We start from the raw sequence: 13,146 nt of genomic DNA, 5'->3' as shown, positions 1-13,146 counted from the left end.
CCAAAAATATCGGCGCATTACCCAATGTAAAATAACACTTTGTCAGCTAAGGCTAAAAAGTAATATTCGCATATCCGGTGTAATGATCAAGCCTATTGTTTTTACACTTTCAGGATGGTACATTGTTCGTTGTAAGGCGAGGACAGCACCCAAAAAAGGGCTACAGTGACATTTGATGAAAACACGTCAAATTTAGAGAGCAGGGCAGAGATGAACCAGTATTTGTCATCCCAGTCATCGTATTTATTTGTCTGGAAAAAAAAAACAGCCACTTTCTGTTTATGACACTAAACAGACGTACATTGAGTATGTTTATGTTTTCCTTTCTTCCTGACATCATTACCTGTCTATTCTGATTTGTGTAATTTTCAAATTCACTTGTAAAACGGATGTTACTGACTGCATTAATATAACACAATAAGTCACTGTCAGATTTTATCAGATAGGTACTCTGATGTGTGCATACGGGTTTTTATAACACAATGACCTCATCGCATAAGGTATTTAGTAAACATTCCGACTCAAGAAAATTCTGATTAAAAATCAAATTGATCAGTGCAATTTGACATAATTACTAAACATTTTACCACTGAGGGATTGTTTTGCCTAAGATGGAAAAAGGTAAGGGAATGGCGAACATTTGTCAAGGGAGTATGGTCAGTTCAAAAGGTCGTAGTATGAGACATAGATGGTCAGAAAACTTTTCACATTCTAAGCAGAGATTCAAGACCTTTTTTATACAGGACCATATTTGTTTTACTACTATTAAAGGAAAAAAAAACACTAACTTGATTTATGTGTCAGATGAAAGCCGACTAAAAACTGTCCACAAAACTTACTGTTGATATTTTTTTAACACTTTTTCATCACCGAAAAATCTATGGATACGTTATCTGACAATATCGGGACCAGTGACATCACAATCACATCAGGTTTTTGCCAGTTACCAAACATACACCATTTAGTTTCATCTTATTAAATGTATATACATGTTGATCTATGAATGTACTTGCCAAATAGACTTTGAAACAAAGTATTGAATATGTAGGTGTCGTCACTGATACCTTCTGGGTCAGTAAACACCAAAGCAGTTTCTGATGTTTGAAAACCATTCTAAAACAATAAATCGAACTATTTTCATGATTAGTGGTTTAATAGTCTTTCACCTGATATACCCTTCATTTTAGTGTTGACTTTTTTTCCTTTAAAGAGGGAGATGACGATTTAATTTCTAAAAATCAAACAGAATAATACGAATCAGTAATTGTGAAAGATATATTCTTGCTATGATTTTGTTTAGAGGATGACAATTCTTGTGTCCAATGTCATGATATGTATGATCTTTTTTATGTCATTCGATCGTAACGTGTAAAGGCGTAACTTGTAGCAAATTATTGAGAAACTTTGCACCTGGAAACCTCGAAAGATATAATTGCTTTTCTTTAATCCATATATAACATGTTTTGACGAACACTGCAAACTATCTCGTATGCATTTTGCACACAAATACACAGCAGCCTGGTTTGGCTTTAATGTTGCCTATCACAGATGCAGCGCCATATTATTAGAATCGTCTCGATCTCTACTAACTTTATTTTGAGTGGAGCAAAATCATGACTTAAAGAAGACACTGAACAAGCCTTTAAACAGTTGTTTTTGCTAAAATGATTTATGTACCATTTAAATAAAGAGATTTTAACAGCAAGCTATTGTCTTGTCTAACAATGTGCATGTTTGTGTGTGTTTTATTGATACTTTGTTCACCATGTTTAAGAACTGTATTTAATAAAAACTGAAATCCACAAACAAACGTGTGTGACTTTTCTTTAACATTTTTTGCTCGCTCGACAAAGTCTTGTGCGTGAGTTCACCTGTTTAAGTGCATGGTGAGCGGGCTAAAGAGTCGGACGGGATTTGCCCACTGCAGCTGAGAGGAACACGTCGCATGCGAGACTGTATTGTTCAAACGTTTGAAGATGAGCTGATTGCAACGGTAAATATGCATAGACTGTCTCTTTCACTAAATAATGGATTTCATGCTGTTGTGAAGTCTAAAGACGGAGACGGTATGTTGTTGATCCAGTTGATACTGGTGATAAATGCATATACCCAAACAGCACGGTGATAACACAAAATTTATTAAACAAATCTAAGTAGAACTGGCTGTCAAATGGTTCAACACATGCAATGAGAATTAAATCATTTCTACACTGCAAACCGACTCGGATGCAACAGAAAATGAAGTTCGTAGAGACATTCTACAAAAGATCAGACATGTAATTACTAGTAAAAATGTACAACAACTGACACACAACAGCAATCTTGATGAACACGTTGTGCAGACAATGTCAAACAACATACCACTTGTTACAATCCTGAACTAAATCGGCGTCACGGATTAAGTATACAATGTCTCTAGCATCCGATTACAAACTGACTCACTGGTCTTACCAAACCAGAAATAATTCCTACAACACAATGTTGTTAACCAACCCATACCACATTGATCCAACATTGCCAAGAATCGATCTTACCAATCAATACAACCAACTTAATTTCATGATCTGGTTTCTCAAACTTAGCCATAAAAAGTTTAACAAAGTGTGGAGGACAGTAAGAAATGATTGATGGACACATAATTCGCCCCATAATTGTAACATGCAGGCTATCTCTATCATTCATCACGCCATCCACAAATCATCAGTTCATTTGGGTTTTTCTTTTTTCACCTCTTTGACACAAATTTACCATTGTTTTTTGAACTCTTGACAGTTGTTCATGAAATCATTTGGTGGTTGATCTGAGTTGGTTTTGTAAACATGCAAGTCACAAAAATCTTTAAACGTCATTTTTAAATTCCATCAAAATAATGCTGCAATTAAATGCAAAACTTAGTTATTCATCAAAAAGCTTTGTTTGTATAGGAATCTTTTTTCATATATAACTGAACCTGTAAAAATATCTTTCAGTCATGTCAAGTCCAGCCCGGGAACCCGCCTGCTTATTTTAACATCGGCAAACAAGAGACGGCTACATTTCAGACGGACGGGTCCGGGAAAATAACACTGCATTATGTTGACAACACCTCGGACGGAAGGTTGGTTAGAGACAATGGAGTTTCCATTTATATTTCCCATGACAGCAACTTATTTTGCTTTCTTGCACTTAAGAACTGGCAAGCATTCCATGGGTCCAAACCTTCACCCCAACGAAATGAAACCATCCCTTCGTTGCTAATAAAAAGAACAATACTTTGAACTGCCCTAAATAATCCCCACATAAACATGATGTTGGGGTCATTGACCGCAGGACAATCTTTCCACATCCTTTTATCCAAATCCATCCCGTCCTGTTGTGCAATCGTTTAACAGTTCTTGGATCGGATCGGATTTCCGTCAAGACATAATGTATTGGTCAATGGCCAAATGCCAACCTTTGAACATACTTTGATCCAAATCCCTGCATAGCTTGTTCCGAAAACTTTCTGACAAAGAAAAGCCGAGAAAATATATAACCCCTTCTGGGGAGGTAATAGTGTAGTTATATTTTTTTCATGCATTGGGTGAATAAATAAATAAATGATAGAATGAAAATTACTAAGCGCCACTTCCGCCAATTAAAGCCATATCGTGGCGACATCATATTTTAACCAGGAAACTTAATACGGCGAAGTAATATCAGTATTTTTATGTGAAGAACAAAGAAACATATTAAAATGGTCATGTAATTTAGTATATGATACTTTGGATTTTCATCATTCGTGATTATGTTCTCCACAATATGGCTGAAATATTGCCAATGTGGCGCTAAGTCGTAATCATTCATTCATTCGTGGTTAGGATAAAGTACTTATGTTAAATGTTATACGAGCCACAAATACTTTGTCGTGTAAGGTTTTGAATTCGAATGTTCCAGCGCACCACAATGACCCAAGAGCCAACGCGATGACTGTTACCAACGCGATCATTGTGAGTTGAAGTTCATATCGGCCTGACTTCCACTCCGGAAAGGTCATTCAGCAACATACGGATGGTCGTGGGTTTCCCCACCATCCCAGTATTTTCTTACTGGCTGGTTTTTTACGCCGCATTTAAGTTTATTTCAGAAACCGAAGAAACGCACGACAATCCGCAGGTTGCTGTAGGACCTTCCCACGTACAGCATGAACTGGACTTGAACTCACAGAGACGTAATTGATGACAGTGTCCTGAGTCACTCTGCTGCGCTAGCATGCTAACTACTCGACCACCGAGGCCCAACATCCCTGGGAGCTGCCTTGTTTACCCCATCAATTCTCGCATCTTTATTTATTTGATTATTGTTTAATTCCATACTCAAGGGTTCTTCACGTGTACGATAGCGGTGAGCTTTATGGGTTCAGTACCATCGTGGCATGAGTTGAATTTTTGGTATAAAACACAAATCACGTATAATAAAATACATTAAACTTTCTTTCAGAAAAACAGTGATAAATCTAAACTGTGACAACACACAGGATCCAGGAACAGTTACTGCACAGGGAGAGACGGTGACAAAACAATATGTGAGTGAAAAGCGCATGTTGTAATATTTAATTATTTATTTCATTGGCCTTTATTGGCCTGTATTCAAGAATATTTCACATACTCGGCTGCGGCCAGCATCATGGTGGGAGGAAACCTGGAAGAACCCGGTGGAAACGCAAAGCAATCTACCCGTTGCTGGCTGTCCTTCCCTCGTACGACCGGAAAGGAAAAGAGAGTTAAACTCACGGCAACCGGAGTCACCAATAACATGTATTGCTGGGAAAAAGCCAGTTCGTTGCTAGACTACATAAAAGAGCACTCTCGACAATTTACTGCCAATAAGTCCCCGAGAACAGTACACTCAGGGAAAATTTCTTATCAAGTTGACCTAGCGATTGGAAGGAGGACACCTTAACCGCTCCACCATGAATCTCCTGTGGGGAGGTAATTGTAATGTTATGTTAACACTTTCCACGTCTTAAGCGACCACGTAATACAGGTTGTTGAGATTTACGTGGTATTTTACATTGCAGACTTTGACATACACGGGTAAATATGCCTGTCCCAAGGCCGCCCCTCCCAGCACTACACCAAAGCCCGGTCCGGAGCCCGGCCCTGGAGGTCTGTCCGTGGGGAGCATACTCTGTATCGTGTAAGTGTTTCAGACAAATCTGCTGATATAAATATATTGCTCCATATGATAATTCTTGACCTTGGAAGTACCAGTGTGTAATGTGCATTCTCCAACGAAATGTCTAAGTGCGTGAGAAATTTGAGCATTTTATAAATATGTTATAAATACGCGAGGAATTTCAGTGTTATGGAGTTAGCTTATGCATCTTTTCGAAAGAACAAATATGTGAGAAAACGGACTGCAGGCATTTTGGCAGTATCTTATTCACATTCTCCAAAACGTAAATAGGTGGGAAAACTCTTTAATGTGGACGTATGCAATCTCTGAAAATGGGTGAGAAGAACTCAATAGTGTGATAGTACTGAATGCATATCATACAAAGCTAAATGCGTAATAAAACGCCGTATTTGGAGAATATGTTTTTGAGTATGTTCAGTAGCTTGGATGTTTGACAAAACTCTGGATGTGTGATGTGTATACACATTACAAGGGAAACCAACCAGAAGATTCCCGAAGAAACTACAGCTTAACAAATTATTGCGTAAAATAGTTATGTTGACCTAAAGTTGGCAAAGAGACTAAAGCGACTTATTACCAAGTCTTAAAAAATAAAGGTAAAAATTAATTAAAAAAAAAAACATGCGCGGATTCGACACATATAAACTTTTCATTGTCATTTATTTACACACACTTTAACCACTCAGGGTGTTACGGGAGGTACAGCATCATACATATTTACATAACATGGCGGCTATGCACAACACAACTACATTTAAATCATTTAACATCATTTAAAACTTACATATAATCATACCTTCCTTTATGAACGACGACAGTCTTTTTAGACTGGTCGAGTCTTCAGATTGCAGAAGAAGTTTTAATTTATATTGCTTTGAGTAGACATAAGGGCAATCTATTTTGTATTTTATTCTGAAGTCCTTTAATTTTGTGCACTAGTGCAACCTGTTTCGAAAGCCTTCCAGAGACGCTGTGTCAGTTTTAGACCGTCTTCCTCTTTCGATCGGAAGTCTGTGACTGGATGTCCGAAATTTACTTCGGGCTTACCTGTTGATTTCATATAGTGACAGAAGATTTTTTCTAACAGGAATTCTGTTTTATATACCTTTTATATTCTTCACTTGAAAGATGGTTCATTATCACTGAACCATTTCCGGAGAAACTAATCTATTAATGTTTGCTCCATGACTTTTAATAAGCAACTTGCAGTGTTTACAGCTTATGTGTCCCATATAAAGTTTAGACCAGGTGTATATAGAATTGATTTAACATTGTTAAGCCATGGACTGTCATACGTCTCAGTTGTAATTAGATTTGTGCATCAGGTTTCCGAGCTTTTTCTCTTCACCCTGGATGATCTTAACCCAGTATGAGATTATTCTATCATACACCTTTATATACAAAGGGTAAACCCTAGTTCCCCATAGACGATAAAATTTGGAGTACGCCGTTTCACTCTCAATACACGTTTACATCATTCAAAGTAAAATGAATCAATTTCATTTAATTTTTCCCATAGTTTACAACCATACAGAATTATGGGTACAATGATTTGTCAAAAAGTCTCACTTGGCGGTCAACAGGTAAATGTAGATTTGTACATTTTCTATAGAGGTATTTTTAGCTGCGGAATAAGTTCCTGGGTGTTTCATTACATTACCTAGATAAACATATTCCGTAATGATCTCAGTGACGCAACCATTGAAGAAAAACGATGGTATAGTTTCTGGCAAACGTTTGCAGAATATCATGATCTTTGTTTTCTTGGTGTTGACATCCAATTCCCATAAAATACAATAAAAACATCAAAGGCGCTTTGAAGGCCTCTCTCCGTATAGCATTATTATAGTGTCATCTGCATATAATAAAATACGTATTTGTATTAACACCAAGGTGGACAGTCATATCATGAGACTGACGAGATAAGCCTACAACATTATTATACATCATGAACTCTTATAGGTCACTCAAGTACAGGGAAAAAGTAATGACGAAAGATTTTCTCTCTGCGTTACACACAGTAAGAATTCAGATTTGGATTTTTTGGTTATGACACAGCAATTAATAACATGATATATATTTTGTATCAAGTCAAAACACTTTCCTCCCAATCCCTCATTCGGTAGTTTGAACCACAATCTCCCTCTCCTGACAGTATCAAATGCTTTTGAGAAATCTACATATGATGAATACATTTTTTTTCTACGCAGGTAGTATTCAGTAGGATGATGCAGTACAAAAAGGTTGTCGATGCACCAATAGCCTTTCCTGAAACCTGTTTGGCTCATTTAGTATCTCCATACATTCATAATAATCACCAAGTCTCGTACTAATGATGCTTGTATAGAGTTTTCCTAAACATCTAAGCATAGTAATCGCTCTATAATTGTCCGCGCCTTCGGTTTTCTTTTCGTTTTTGTAGATTGGCTGGATATTACCATTTAACAAGGATTCGCACATAGAGTCGTCACTCTCTGGTAGATGGGGGTCATTATGCTAGCCGTGCTTTTGATATATCCGTTAGCAACTTCATCCTAACCAGCAGATTTGTTGATTTTCAAGGCCTTAATAGCATTCTCTATTTCTGTGTAACTCTTTGGCTGATAAAGAGGTGCATTCGAATTAGCAGTATAAGGGCCAACTAGATCAAGTTGTCTCACGTCTGTCTCGCCTAGCTCATTTACGTCCTTAAAGTAGGTATAAAATGTCAGTATCTATTTCATCGTCAGTCTGTCAATGGGTCACTATATGTAGGGTAACGTGTTTGACTTGCTGCTTATTGCTAGAATACCTTAATTTTGATTCATTCTGTGGTGTTTTGTATTCGCGGTATACAGCTCTGATTTGTAGACCTTCTTTGCGTTTTTTTTTTTTTGAGAACTGCTCATCAAGCCAAGGTTTATGGAAGCTTCTGTTATAGTTTTTATGATCCTTTGCGACCACATGTTTTCACACCGCTTTTCGCAAGACAGTCCGTGATATTATCTACGACTGGGTTGATTTCCATAGATGTATTCTGGTCACCCAAGTCACCTATACGATTGCTCAGCTCTAAGGTGGTGTGGTAGATACTGTCAACAACATCGAGATAAATATTTTCCACATAAAGGCGACACTTTTTTCTGTCCCATTTACGCAAAGGGGGATCGCCACTAGGTGAACGTATGTCCTGGGTTAGTTCGTAAGTTCTATGGGGCAATGTATAGCGGACAGTAGATTAGTAAAATCTAAGACCGCGAAGTCTGTAACTATATATAAAAAAACAAGGACTGGGCTTACGATGGCATAGTCAATTAACCTTGTGCCTCTAGACGCTGGTTTCTCAATTCCTTTGTCTTGGCCAACTCTCCCACAGTTAAAAGATTTGACTTCGTGCAAAACTCAGTCAACGTGTGACCGCAGTTGTTTACTGACGTGTCCATGGAGAATCGTGTAGTTAATACACCACATTTTTTAACAATTGACAACCTAACGTAAATTGTGAAACATCATGGCCCCATTGTACAAAGCCTGAGAATCTCGTCAGTTTCCGAGGAGTTTTGAATGCTTCTCGATTTAGCATTCTAGTCACCCATCATGTACACGTCAGAAAAGTTTGGAGAGACTCTCACGATATCATGATACAAATCAAAAAAACAGCCACTGTCATCACAGACATACTTTTCAGGTGGCATATACACACAATCCAGTAACAGATCTCGCTCATGTCACTGACGAGACCTATGTAACAATACTACATATGGGTTGTCGGTGTTAATTTCTGCGAAATACAGGGAAATATTTTTATACCATCACAGCGATAACTTGCGAGTATTTTTTCTGCTTCCTGACGGTTTAGACAATATGTTAAAACTCGCAATGTCAATAATGTCATGTTCATTTAGTTTCGTTTCAGTCAACAGGTTTGACCTTTCTCCGTATGACCCCCAAGTTTCTTCTGTACGCCATTCATTGAAATTTTCTGATATTGAATACCATGCCATTCATTGAAATTTTCTGATATTGCATACCATGCATACTAGGGTTACCTTGGGAAGGTGTGTGTGTGTGTGGGGGGGGAGAGATACAGGGGCCTTCCACGTATAAGTGAAATTTTCTTGACTACGGCATACAACACTAATCAAATACTAGGGATACAATCTACAATATTTCGGACACGCTTCAAGTGCTCTGGAAATTATGTTCAGATATGTTTTTCTAATCGACCATCAAGATTTGAACTTGTTGTTACTTGTTGTTATAATAGCAGCATTGACGATATACAAGAAAATCGATTAGTGCCCATCAGTTTTGGTAAACCACACTCTGACGTACGTGTTCAGTGTTTAATTGCGCCAACCACATTTTTGAATGCACCGGCATTGGGAGTTTTGTCAATATCTACAATACTGCGGAAAGGCTCCTATTGTTCTTGAATGTATAAAAGAAACATCACAATGACGCTGTTGGTATATCAACCAATGACAGATTTGAATGCACTCATATTAAAAGTTCTTCCAGTATTTATATTGCGGCTTTGCCTCATTTGCTCTTGTAATAACAAACGTTAAAATGATATAAACATACCAACCATAAATTAAAATGCTCCGACATTCGAAGTCCCATCATTGCCCACAATACTAAGGCTCTTGCTATAGGTGTTATAGTAAACTATAACCGTTGTTTCTTCACGCTAGGGTTTTCACTACGCTTATTGTGTATATCGTGGCTGGAATATTAATACAAAAGTTCGTACGGAAGGCCGCCGGCAAGGAAATGATTCCACAGTATTCTTTCTGGTCTGCGACACCTGGTCTTATAAAGGTAAGATTCATAGTCACACAAACAAATGACTGTACATTTTCTTATTTTTCTTAACAAATTAAGAAGACAGTTCACTGGAATTCTTTCACTGTTCGCATTTCTTCATTGGCAACTAAACCGTGTATTCAAAATGCCCGTGTCTTCTCTCCATGCTAGTGAAGACCAAGACGCCACGACGGCAATGTTAAAGGGGTTCGGATACACGTTTACGCGAAAGTAGTCTGCAATATAGTGCTCTACCTGTACTATTTTATATATGCTTCACACTGGGAGCGAACGAAACTGGGCAGGTACTTAGGTTGTTTAGGTGCTGATTGTTGGCTAAACATTACAGAGATAAATGGCCCGCATTTCAATATAAATATCGGGCCTTAAAAAAGTTTTATCTTGCACAATCTACCAAGGTATATGTTATTCACAACAGCAAACATATACCGCTAATATTTATGCTCCAAGATACCTTTTCCGTCTCTAACTGAAATCCATCATATTGTGCCGTTTTGAATTAGACTAGATCAGCCCAATATCTGCTGCTTTCGCTCTATAGCTCTTCGTTCACCTATAACAGCCTTAACTGAATGATCATTGTGTAATGTCTCTCCTCAGAAGTTATACAGCTTTGTGAACATTAAATTTTTTTGAACATTTTTTGTGAAAGTAAGAAAATATAATCCCTGATTTTGCATGCCTTGTCTTACAAATGCAGCAATATTTGGACACAGAAACATGAATGTTATCAACGGGCCTCATTAATGCAACGGGGCTAGCATTAATATGCTAGCGTAGCACAATGACCCAAAAGTCTCTCACCAATACGATCACTGTGAGTTCAAGTACAGTTCTTGCACGCTTCTTCTTGCTGCGGGTGGTCGGTCTCTACCCTTTTTCGCACCACCGTGCACATCGCCATGAAAGCAAAATATTCTTGAGTACGGGGTGAACTCCAATCAATTATTTCTTTTGTGTTACAGGATGGGGTTCTGTTCACAGTCAGGCGGGGGCGAGTTGGAAAGTCCTATGACAATATATGAACTTTGTTATCATGGAAACGAATAGGAGAACATTACTCTGGTGACCGACGAATTATTTTCCATCGAAAAGAAAGAGCTTTTGTTATAAAACGTACCCTTCTGAATAAAAAGGTGACGAAAAATCATTTATATTTTTTCTTTACAAAAAATGGTTTCTAGTCAAAACTACACGAGAAACAATGTTTTTCCTTACCATCGAAGGTTATGTGTACTGATTTATTTTATTAAAATTAAATTCATTGAAATCTTTCCATTTTAGAACATAGGAGTTTTGAACATGCAAAGAATGGCTAAATTATTTGATCCTCTTTTTTTGTTACAACTCGTATTTTACAACCTTATACAATTGGTCTAATCCCTGTCAACATGAAATCTTTAAGTGAAGTATAAAGGCCCTTCTTGAGACCTTTTTAAAGAATTTCAGCACAACTGAAATAGAAACCGAAAGGATAGTTAGATCCCGAGAAACGTAACATTCGTGGTGTACCTTGTCGATGAATATATCCCCTTTCATACTCCAAACCAAGCCTATCGCGTTCACGTGAGATACGCTAGCTCAAACCTTAAATCCACTCTTTCCTCATCCCACACTGAGAATTCCCACCTGTAACAAACCTGATGGTTAAATAAAGGTTTACCAGTACTATCACGGCCGGACAGTTTGCAATATATTTCTATAGATAGCTGTGTGTGTGATGTTGTGTGTAATAATATAAGATACTTTTTAGATATTATTTATTTGGGTTATGAAATGAAAGTGGCATACATGTACATGATATTCACATTTCGTATAATCATAAAGACAGGTAGAGATTCCTGAGTTTCCGTAAGCCTTTCTGTCAATACCAACCTGTAAGCAGATACGTTACCAGCAGAAATGAGCCTGCTTTGTAAACTTACCAGTTTTACTAGCATGCTTATTTTTTTCAAGGCTGATTTGAAAGCGAGTTTAATTAAATAAAGATGCTGTACAGCAATCTGTACACAGAAATGTTTATACTCAAGTGTGTTTGAAGTCTTTTTTTCCTCCGACGACATTTATACGTGTATCTTCAGAAATACTCTCTCATCTCTTGGGTTAGCCCAAAAACATTTGCTTCTGTAACCGCTATGAGAGCTATTATGGGAATACTGGGAAGTTTTTACTTGGGCTTGAAAGTTGTGTTCACAAAGATTACGTTCACATATCTATAATATTCTTTATGTTTGGTACACATGGAATTCGATAGGGTTTGTTTTTATTTGCATTGATGAAGTAAAGTGGGACGGGCGTGATCGGCATTATGTCTGACATCTTGACGCTAAGCCGTCCCACTTTATTTCGTCCATGCAGATAAAAACAGACTTGGTCGAATTTCATATGTTCATGTACTAAAAACCAAACACTATATTAGATATGTAAACGTTATTTCAGGATCCAATGGTGATACCTTATTTGTAGAGCTATACGTAGTGTGCCTTGATCGACGATCGACATTTCCGTCTTTGAGATGGCATAACTGAACTACAAGGTGTCGCCACTGGACTACCTCCCTCCATTGTCTTTGAAAGCCAAAATTCTTCCTCTACGTTGACACGGTTTGAATTGTCGCAGCAGTTTGCAGAATTAAACAAAACTAAAACGTCAGCTCCTTGAATAGAAGTAGAAATTATGGAACCGCTAAAGGGATAACAAAAAAGATAGTTTGTTATTAGATCAGGCTTGCATTGATTTATCCCTCATTAAAGTTGTGAGCCTTTTCTTCCTGACGTAGTCTACAATATATGATACGGTCTACAGCCTATACTGATATGTAGTAAGACCATAAAGGTTTCTACATATGAACTATTGTTTTACTGGTTAATTAAGTCGGTGCCTGTGATACTATCTTGTGCCCCACGATAATCAACCAATAAAAAAATATTTCGCTATAATATCAACAGTTATAAAAAGTTCCAATTTTTAGAAAAGACACAAGGACAACTGCAAGTAAAAAATAAATTTCATTTGGTATTGAAACTATATCAACTGATGAAAAAATGCCTTTTTTAAGACAATCAGTGTTTTGGGGGTGTTCCTTTCATGATTCCGTACAAACATCATATGCAACATATCTTGTGGAATTTCCCATTCACTGATCGCTTGCAATGATTGAATGCGTCAAATCGCACCCTT

The 13,146-nt window shown here is 37.5% G+C and overlaps 1 protein-coding gene across 2 annotated transcripts in view; it reads left to right on the top strand.

Annotated features, from left to right (window-relative positions):
• Nucleotides 1-11,933, top strand: part of LOC135477612 (uncharacterized) — a 51,104-nt gene extending 39,171 nt beyond the window's left edge. Inside the window, exons 3-7 of one of the 2 annotated variants that reach the window (XM_064757780.1) lie at nucleotides 2,970-3,097; nucleotides 4,459-4,543; nucleotides 5,039-5,157; nucleotides 9,834-9,960; nucleotides 10,932-11,933. In XM_064757780.1, the coding sequence (XP_064613850.1) occupies nucleotides 2,970-3,097; nucleotides 4,459-4,543; nucleotides 5,039-5,157; nucleotides 9,834-9,960; nucleotides 10,932-10,991 (519 nt within the window). In that variant the 3' untranslated portion in view covers nucleotides 10,992-11,933. Of the gene's footprint in view, nucleotides 1-113; nucleotides 2,123-2,969; nucleotides 3,098-4,458; nucleotides 4,544-5,038; nucleotides 5,158-9,833; nucleotides 9,961-10,931 lie in introns of those variants that run through there. The other variant, XM_064757779.1, reaches the window with a different exon arrangement.
• The last annotated feature ends 1,213 nt before the right edge of the window (nucleotides 11,934-13,146 follow it).

The sequence above is a fragment of the Liolophura sinensis genome, chromosome 11 (genome assembly GCF_032854445.1).
Source record: "Liolophura sinensis isolate JHLJ2023 chromosome 11, CUHK_Ljap_v2, whole genome shotgun sequence".
NCBI classification, from domain to species: Eukaryota; Metazoa; Mollusca; class Polyplacophora; order Chitonida; family Chitonidae; genus Liolophura; species Liolophura sinensis.
The sequence above is the reverse complement of the archived record's forward strand: the minus strand, read 5'-3'. Positions and strand labels throughout refer to the sequence as shown.